Source organism: Montipora foliosa, chromosome 1 (genome assembly GCF_036669935.1).
Source record: "Montipora foliosa isolate CH-2021 chromosome 1, ASM3666993v2, whole genome shotgun sequence".
In the NCBI taxonomy this organism is placed as follows: Eukaryota; Metazoa; Cnidaria; class Anthozoa; order Scleractinia; family Acroporidae; genus Montipora; species Montipora foliosa.
Window position 1 is genome coordinate 57501665 of NC_090869.1, and position 10000 is coordinate 57511664.

General features: G+C 39.2%; 1 protein-coding gene and 2 non-coding genes across 3 annotated transcripts in view; 2 read left to right on the forward strand and 1 right to left on the reverse strand.

Moving 5' to 3' along the window:
• Positions 1-64, forward strand: part of Trnas-gcu (transfer RNA serine (anticodon GCU)) — an 82-nt gene extending 18 nt beyond the window's left edge. The window contains exon 1 of the tRNA in view: positions 1-64. This exon is cut by the window's left edge and continues 18 nt beyond it. This is a non-coding gene — a tRNA (tRNA-Ser).
• Positions 1-7611, reverse strand: part of LOC138002446 (uncharacterized) — a 49107-nt gene extending 41496 nt beyond the window's left edge. The window contains exons 1-5 of the mRNA XM_068848487.1: positions 7494-7611; positions 6251-6409; positions 4618-4788; positions 3331-3519; positions 1145-1315 (exon numbers count right to left, since the gene is read on the reverse strand). Coding sequence (XP_068704588.1) covers positions 1145-1315; positions 3331-3519; positions 4618-4788; positions 6251-6409; positions 7494-7563 — 760 coding nt within the window. The 5' untranslated portion in view covers positions 7564-7611. The remainder of the gene's footprint in view (positions 1-1144; positions 1316-3330; positions 3520-4617; positions 4789-6250; positions 6410-7493) is intronic.
• Trnas-gcu (transfer RNA serine (anticodon GCU)) lies at positions 150-231 on the forward strand. The gene has a single exon. It is a non-coding gene; the product is annotated as a tRNA-Ser (tRNA).
• Positions 7612-10000: the final 2389 nt, after the last annotated feature.

Sequence of the window (10000 nt, forward strand, 5' to 3'; positions counted from 1 at the left end):
TTAAGGTGTTGGACTGCTAATCCAATGTGCTCTGCACGCATGGGTTCGAGTCCCATCCTCGTCGAAAACCAACCTTTTTGCCGATTCAAACTTGTTCCTCAATATCAAGATATTACCAAGGAAGGGTTCAACAAACTATATCTGTGCATGACGAGGTGACCGAGTGGTTAAGGCGTTGGACTGCTAATCCAATGTTCTCTGCACGCATGGGCTCGAATCCTATCCTCGTCAAAAACTATTTTTTTGTCAAATCAAACTTACTTTAAATAGCTAGGACAAAGGAAAAGCTACAAATGCAAATCTGAACGAACGTTTTCTATATAAGATGTGGTGACGGGTGGCTAAGGTGTTGGACCGTGCTATAATCCAATGTGCCCTGCAAGCGTAGGTTCGAATCCCATCCCGTTCAATATCAAGGTAAATTGAGTACATTGAAACATTACATTGCATTTTACCGCCTAGGAAGTCGGCGAGTTATAACCTTAGCCATTTAGGGCACATGCCACTCCTCCTGAAATCCCATCATCCTCGTAGACTAAAGCCGTGTTCACACTCAACGTTGATTATGATCAACTGAAGTGTATACATCAGGCTATCATACTCCATTCAATTTTATTCAATTATGGTTCTGTTCACATCTGCGAAAATTCAAATACAATACGCAGGATAACCTCGCAGTGTGAGACAAAATGGCGCCGTATCGCGTGGTTGCCTTTATTATCATCACCATCTTGTGCTTGCCGCGAGAAGAGAACCAAGGATAGCTTCAGAGAATAGAAGACGACAAATCCAAACCTTCGCTCCATAAAGTTATTAGAAGTTTCGTCTGCTCATACCACCACGTGCTCGCCATTCTGTTCAATTACGCATTGTAATTACTTCCAACAACCCCTTTGAGGTTGTTTGAAGTAATCATAATCCATTTATAATCAGGGACTGCAATTAGTTGATGTGAACCCATTTCATATTTAATTCGATTATAATTCGATCATAATCGAGGCCGAACCATACTCATTCCTCGATATCAAGGTACCACCAGCAAAAAGATGAACGAACTTTCCATCTTAATAATGGTTCGGATTAATTGGCTGAATTCAATAATGCTCAGTTTTTATCCTTTCTTTAAAAGCTAACTTACACTCACCAGGACAAGAAGCCAGTTTACAGCTCCTTGCTTGACTGTAGTCCCCGGTGCAGTTTAGTCCGCCATCTGTAGGGGGTGGGCTGGTACAGGTTCTGCTCCTTGACTGGGTACCAGTGCCACATGATTTACTGCAAGTTGTCCATCCTGACCACAAACCGAACCCGCCATCAACTGTAAAGAAACATAAGTGAAGATGATAATGATAAGGGGTTATAGACTCTTGGTAATTAAATTTATTGTTCTGAAGGCACATTACAAGAAAAGGCGACGTGAATGAGATTGAATGGGGTAGCTCCGATTTCAAATCCACTACATTGTCTTCGGTCTACCCGATTTCGTTTCCAACACGCTGAGGAAATAGCCAACTAGATGCTTCCTTCAAGTTGGGTTTCAAAACACTTTTGTGTTAATTTTAATTGTTACTTTTTGTATATTGTGGTTCAATCTTATCCTTGGTTTAATTCTTAATCATTATAAAATTAATCATTATATAAATTAAATTAAACCAAGCTTTAATGTGAACCACAAGATCTGCACGGCACCAAAGATCATTGCGGACTAAGATCATTGCGAAATTGAACAGGCTACATTTTACGGTACGGTCTGTTTAATGCATTTGCGCACTCTCCATCTCAAACTCTCAAAGAGTTTTTTTAAACCTCTCTCTGACTCCGTTTCCTCGGTCCGCACAGTTGGTCAGAGCAGCTATCTTCAAGTTATAACCTGTATAACCTGTTTCTCGGCCTTGCGCCAGCAAATTGAAATACGGCTCTCTCACAAGACGAAATTCATCTGCCAAGCAAGGCTTAAATTGGTCTTAGGTGGAGCTGAAAGCTAGTTTCCTCTACGACAGATCATTAAATCAATTGGAATTGAAAAAAGCACACACACACACACAGAAAAGCGTCAACTGACACAAATTTCATAAAGACACTTACTAAATTGTTTCTTTGCAGGAACTAGACGAAATAAAAAGTTTTGAAAGACTTTTGTTCCACTATTTCAACCACGGTAAATTTTTCAAATGAGACGTGACACAACGCCAAAGTTTTTCGAAAGAAATATAACAGAAAAATGTCAAAATATGTCACAGAATACTAATTACAGCATAGTGTGTGAGTTCTTGAGTTAAATAAAGCGTGGCTAAGAATGCAAGTATCCCGCGTGCAGAAATTGTGTTTCTCGTTACGTCACCCATATATAATTACGTCACCGGCGTTTGTCATTTTAGTCTATCGTGTGGAAATCGAACTCCCTTTATGAACCAGCGTTGACTTTTAAGGTGATTTTGTACAGCACATTTCAAAACATGCCTTTCGTATATGTCACAGTCACGTTTACATCTGTGGTTTGCGACCACAGAGAATAATGTGTATGAATTTGATTTACCTAGTCAGTTTCTGCCTAGTTTAAATTGGTGATCGTCATTTTACCGTAGGTTGAATACGCACTCAGATGAATTGAAGAAACTTTTTTTTGGAGCCTAAATTAAGCCCAGAGAAAAGGTGTGGTCAGGTTAGAACTACAATCGTGCTCAAAAGTTGGTGGGAAGTTTGCGGGCATCAGTTCACTTAACACGTGCACCTAATTCGATTATTCTAACAATTGGCTGAAGTATTTGGGAAATACCATGCTCTTGTGGCCCCCCTCCCCCATATTCAATGTTGGAGTTCTTCAGGTAAGAAAAGTCACCATTTTTTCCCTGAAAAATCAAACATTGATAAGGGGGAGGGGTTATCTGTAAAATGAAGCTACCTTCCCAACACATGATTGTAGTGTGGTTATTATACATGGATATCAACTGACTTCTACAAGAACTGTGTTGGTTTAGGCATGCTCGTCGTTGTAGTGTAGTGGTACACAAACAGGATTACAGATCCAAGTTCAAATACCAGAAAGTGCATAGTACAGCTCTTTGCTTCCTTACTATGTTGTAATGTTGTGACTGAATGGATAAGTATATCAATTATAGAAACCCATAAGGTGATACGAAATATTAAAATGTTTACCGACAATATATGCGTGGACTCCAAGTTGCACTTGCAGAGACGATGCTAGTTTGTAAAGCTATCGAATCCGAGGCTTAACCAAAGCCGATTGAAATTTAAAAAAATTACAACGTTGGTTTTGATTTCACTACATTCGACGCGAAAACACGTTGACGTTGTTTGCTTAAGAAAACCTACCTGGGCAAGGAGCGAAACATGCTCTTGCTGTTTCAGTGTCGTTGCCAACGCAGTTTTTCCCGCCATTCATCGGAGGAGGACGGTTACACAGTCGGGTCCTTCTCAGAAATTGTCCGCCTGGCATTCCACATGTTTTAGAGCACTGAGTCCAGGGAGTCCACACACTCCATTCACCGTCCAAAGGACCAGCTACATGGAAAAACAATATTATTTATACCTAAGAGAAGTACGATCGTCCGTATGAGTTCAGTCCTGAGAAGTACTGTTTAGGATGACATTGACTGACGTTTCGACAATCTGAGCGGATGTCATCATCACAGTCGAGTCATTATGACTTCCGCTCAGTTTGTCGAAACGTCAGTAAATGTCATCCAAGTGACGCTCTTATTAGAAGGATCGGCACCACGACGTTGTACCATGTATCGGCAATATTGTGGTACCAGATGAAACACGAATTATTGCTGAACAAGATAGAGTCATTATTTTGAGGTAATATGTCACCGTGGCAACGGGAAAGCCCTGTAAAAACACTCTTTATTTTGTCCTTAGTTGCTTATATCTCAAAAACGAACTCGGTGACCCCCATTTTTAATTTTTGAAAAGTAATCAGAAAGGCATGATGAAATTTTCTGCAAAAAAAATTATGTCTAGTGGATTCAGAGTACCTTAATTTTGTGATTTCGTTAAGGTAGCTCTGAATCCTCTGGACAGAATTTTTTAAAACTTTGCCGAAAGTTTCATCGTGGCCTTCTAATCACTTTTCAGCAATATAAAAGGGGGTCACCGAGTTCGTTTTTGAGATCTGAGCAACTAAATCCAAAATAAAGGGTTTTTGCTGGGCTTTCCCGTTGCCAAGGTAACATATTACATTACAATAATGATCACATCCTGTTTGGAAATAATCAGTGTTTCATATGGTACCATAACATTGCTGTTACGTGATACAGTGTTGTAGCGTTAATTACGTTATTCGATGTAAACAGAGAGTCTTCTTAGTGTTGAGATCCTTTCGAGCCTCCTTAAACAGTCTTTCTAAGGACTACACTCAACAAGATCATCGTATTTCACTTAATTATGACATGATCCCCGGGTTCAAACCATTTACGAATATTTATTTATTTACGTCGTGAATAATTCTTGATGAGAAACCTTGGAATTCTCAAATGCTGCGAAGAGTTTGGAAGGAGATTTCACTTAATTGAGAAATGTAGACTAATTTTCAAAACTGACTATGCATGACTCTTCTGCCAGAAACCATGCAATGCGAATGACGATTTCACTACTTACTTGGACATGGCGAGATACACTCAAGTTTCGTCTCAAAACTGTTCCCAGAACATAGGGCTCCGTCAAGGGTGGGGGTGGGGTTGGTACAACTTCTGCTCCTGTTTACCACAGAACCTCCGCACGGGTTGTCACAAAGTGACCACTGACTCCATTCAGTGAAGCCTCCATCAACTAAAACGAAACGTAAGAAATAAAGTATCTCTGATCCTTATTTTCGATTTCCCTTACCATATCTGAATTTAGCCTGGGTGGCAAGCGTTTTCTTTTTTTACTGGAATTGTAAATATAGTTGACAGACCCACAACGTTAAAAAAAATATCAGCTTGTTATGAGTCGTGCTGACTGCGCAGGACTTCGGAGATTTCTCGTCGCCCTCCCGATTCCATAGACCATTTTTTACAAATGGCGACCACGTGCACATTCTTTTGTATTTATGTTGATTAGACCTACTGCCCTCATTTTGAAGCAAATGTTCTTTTGTAATTTTCTCGTCGTAGCGAGGCCAGAAAGGCTTATTAGCATTAAAACAGAAGAATATTTGGCCACCATTATGAAAGAGGTCTATAACTCTCCCGTTCCGGTTTTTTCGCCCTTATTTCCGCAGGGATTAGAACTGGAAAAATACCACAAAGGAAAGCTATGCTTATTTTTCAATCCAGTTTCATAAAAACCTTCATCTGATACGAGCCTTTTCGATGCAAAGGACCTCACCTTTCTACCCAGAACAGTTTAAAGGAACTTGATCACTATCAGAGCCAAAACAAACTTACACAATGAACAAACTAGGGAGGGGTCACCGGGGTTTCCCAGGAGCGGCACTCTCTTGACACGTTACACAGACTAATTTGGGGCACTGCACCTCTTACTGCCATGCTTATCACGGATAAAAATTCTGTAAGGGTCTACAATCGTGTGCTAAGGGCAATTAATTCCTTATTTTTAGTCTTAAAGTAGCGTATTGCGATTGGCAAATGCAAGAAAGGAAAGATTCTAGACCAATTCGTCTTACTGACACCAAGCCCTCAAGACGGTTTTTTGTTATATACCTAGACTTTCAACAAAACAAGCACTGTGGATGCTTGATTCTTGGTCACGTGCCCCTGCTCAAATTCAAATGTATCCTGACTAGGATACAATTCCGCAGTTATTGCCCGCGCCGGATACAACAGCACGTGTTTGTTTGGATGCGATTGTTGAAGGGAAAGTTAATATATGACGAAAATGTCTGGGCTCTCGGGAAAACTAATTAGATTTGTTTTCCCCCGAGTTCTGATCTATCCCTCTACTTCGTCTCGGGAAAACAAAACTAACTATTTCTCTCGAAACCGTACATTTTGTGTATAATGTTTACTTGCTTTCGTTAACACCCGCTTCTTGAACCTTGACTCAGAATTTGCTGTTTAAGCTATCCTGAGTCAACTCAAAATAAGTGAAGGACGAAAACAAGGAAACCTTGAGAAATTTCAATTCACAAAAGTCTTTTCTCTAACATAATGGTTAAAGAAGTCCTATTTTATCTCGACGCCTGTCTTGGAAAACTGGGTACAAGTCTAAAACACTCGGCACAAGTCTGGCAAACGTTCTTACGATTAAGAATTTGAGATATATTATGGTGTAAACATTGAGTACTTACTCATACAATCCTTTTGTTGTGAGCTGTCCCCCTTGCAATAAGCTCCATCTTCACTTGGTATCGGATCGGTGCACGTTCTTGTTCGAATTCGCTGATTTCCCGCGCAAATACCGGCTGCGCAGCCACTCCAGCCGGACCATCCGGACCAGCCGCCATTCACTTTTCGCGCCAAACAACAAAAAAGTCTCAATAAATTTCTCTTTCTAATTTTTGCTTGAAAGTGGTAGATGGTTTTTGATGATTAAAGCCTTTTGTATTTCTTTGTAAAAAATATATCGCCCTGATCGTAACATACCACATGCAATAAAAACACCATTTTTTACTTAACATCCATTCAAGCAATGAACCCTAAAACCTCATTTTTACTATTCCTTGTAGCTCATTTAAAGACGAGTGTTTTGAAGAAGGTCTTTTGCGTGTTTAACAAATTTTAGCCTTAAAAAGTATTCAGTACAGTCATAGACTATAATGATCACGTGAAGTTTGAGAAAACAATTGAAAAAAAAACCACAACTTCTCATTGCGCACTTAAGTATTTTCACTAGTAGATGTTAAAAAAAGATAATCTTTGGGAGGGTCTGAATAAGCAGTTTTTAATTTTATTTTTATGGACGGAAGTCGTCGTAGTAATTAAGCTTATTAACAAGGTTGCGCGATAGTTGGCCGTCTGGTAAAGCAAAGAACGTGGACTTAATGCTTCGAGTCCAACTGTGTTAGGTGTTCTTTTTTGCTTTACTTTAAGGGGCTGTGTCGGGAAATTAGCTAAATTTAGCGACTTGGAACTTCAGCAGGAATAGGCCTTTATTTTTCGGCAGGTATACTTTGCAGGTTGCAGGTTGCAGGTTGAAATTTACCTTGACTGTTACATGAATAGCTAACCTTAGGCCTAATCAGGCTTAAAGAAACGTTTTTAGGCCTAAGGCCTAAGGTTAGCTATTCATCTAACAGTCACGGTCAATTTCAACCTGCAACCTGCAACCTGCGACCTGCAAAATATACCTGCCGTTAATTTTTTTCTTTTACCAATCAAGGCAACCATCTTTGTAATCTCTCAGGGTGCGCATTTCCACTAGATTGTTTTTTCAATCCATGCTAGAACGCTGGTGTTACTATTACAATTTGCATTTGCAACCCTGTGCATGATTTTCCGTCTTTAACTTGCCGATAAGATATTTCCCTATTTTTATTTTATTTCAACACCACATCAGAACCTAACCTAACCTTAACAGAAAATAGTACTTACCTTTTCCTTCCACAACACTCCAAAATAGAGTTACAGATAGTGCGAGAAAAAGACCTGAGCTGACCCTCATGATAAAAAGATGCTAAAATCTAATCTTCTGAAGCAAGTCTAGTTCATCACCACTAAATCAAAAGGGGTTCTACAGGAATCTTGATCCTCCCTTGCAGCGGAAAGATCATGCAATTAGTTCAGTCAACGGGCGGAAAATTAAGATAGTTTCTCAGACTGCAAATTTGTTTAAATTATAGACACCTGAAATTATAAACTGCTTTCGTTTACATAGGTGGATTAATAACTGCTTTTCCTGTGCAAACCTGTTCGTGGAACCGTGTGTTTGTTCCCAATAATTAATCATTACGATATAATCTTTTAAGTTAAGAATTGTCGGTCGTTGCCTTGATTTCATTATTTTCGCAAAACGTTCCCTGGATAACAAAGAGCATTATTGCTTTTTTTATTGATGTGTTTAGATTAGGCAATATAGTTAACTATAGTATCAGTATAAATGTAATGTCAAGATGAAAAGGTAGTTTTTGTTTTTACTGAAGTTCTATGTTCCCGAGTTGTATTGAACGCTCTCAAAGAGTTTGAGACTAAACGCCAGTTTTTGTTGGATTATTTTAGTGCACGTTAACGGGTGGCTAAGACCAGGGGCCATTTTCTCGAAAACGTTTTGGGCCCGAAAAGCCATTTGTGAAACTGCCAACCACTTGTTTTGGAAATTCGATCTTTTAACATGTTTTCAAGGCAACAAAAAGAAAAATGACTGTGAAGTTTGACGACTTAAATCCCCTCTATTCTTGAGATAGAAAGGGAATTGTGACACCCGAAAATGGCCCGTAGAGTTTCGGTACTTTCGAGAAAAGGGCCCCATGGTAAGGTTTCTTTCTGAAGTCTCCCTTTCACTTGCACGGAGTAAAAATCTCAGCAAGAAAATCAATGAGAGATTCAGCCAGAAGACTGAGTAAACTTGTTAACACTACTATCTATATGGCTCTAGCTTTAACATATCGTAACTCAGACTATCGGATTATTCGAGGTAGGATCCTGAAAATATTTAATTCTTGGATGCTCCTTCAATACATTGACCCATTACAAAAAGTGATCATGAAACGGAACCGTTTTGATATCGGTGCTTGTACCAAAATACGCTCATCAAGGCTATTGTCTCAGAGCTGTTTAATTGTATCTATATTTTAAAGGGGTAGTATCATGGGAATTATCCCTTTCATTTCGACCATAAAGTTACTAAATCAATTTTTAGTGACCGTTTCATTTTTAAATTGCTTCTGGATCACCGCAGTGGGATAAAAATAGATCAAATTTTAAGAGGAAAATGAGCCACACTCAGGAGATTTTGAAAACGCCGGCCCGACGTTTTCAAGTTGGCATTCATTTTAAACTTGGTTTCGCGTAACTAAAAACTCTTAAGAATGGTTTCTGTGAGCTAAAATAACGGTTTTGAAGAAACCTTGGCCATAAATTTTTGTTTGCCATCGGTAAACAGGTCTCCTTTGCTTTCCAGGTTTTTACTAACAATCCATGACACTGCCCCTTTAAGCCAAACCATGGACTTCTTTGCGGCAGTCCGCTAGACCCATAAAGATGGGGAATATTGTAATGTGTATACGAAAGGAAAGTCCTTTTCAGCAACGTGAACCAAAACCAACCACACCCATTTATTTGTTCGATTTACAATAGGCCATTTCCGAGTTCACGTCTGCCTCCTCTTCAAAGCGAATCTGAGTGCGAAGTTGTTGTGATGGTAATTAGTTCTACTTTACATATGAAAGCAAGCTAATTATCATAAGAAAAACTTCGCACTTAGACTCGCTTTGAAGAGGAGGCAGACATGAACTCGGAAATGGCCTATTCGCAACACGGCGCGACTTTCAGTTAAGTCGAATTGAACCCGTTTCAAGGTGAAACAATTGACACAAGCAAAATTTCCCTTCCGCATTAAAATCTGCGACAGGGTGGTTTGACGAAACGTTCTACAAAAATTTAGCTGTTCAAGCGTCATGATAATTTGACATGACCATACGATGGCGTTTAAGCATACCTTTAGTGTAGTTGGCGAGTACAAAACGGTGATCAATGAACTCAGGGTCTGGGATGTGTGTATAGCTGTTTTTAGTAATTAAAACAAACCAGATGAGCAAACGAGACTCTAATTTAGTTTGTTTTAGAGCAATAAACCAATTTAGTTTTGCACAACAGCAACAAAAAAAAAGAGAATGCAACACTTATTGTTTCAATTTACGTATGACAATGTTTTGCAATGTTTCAGTTTTTCTCCAAGATTGTAATTAATGTCATTAATTCACAAGCTATTTCGAATCACCAGTAGGTCAGCGCACTTAAAAAAACCGAAAAAGAATTATCTGCTAGTTAATAAGGGTTGGTTTCTAAAAAAACTGGGATATTGCGTAGCTGGGAAGTCTAGAATTGCCACAATGAATGACGTTTCGAACGTTAGCCTTTCATCACAGCGATTTCGCACAACA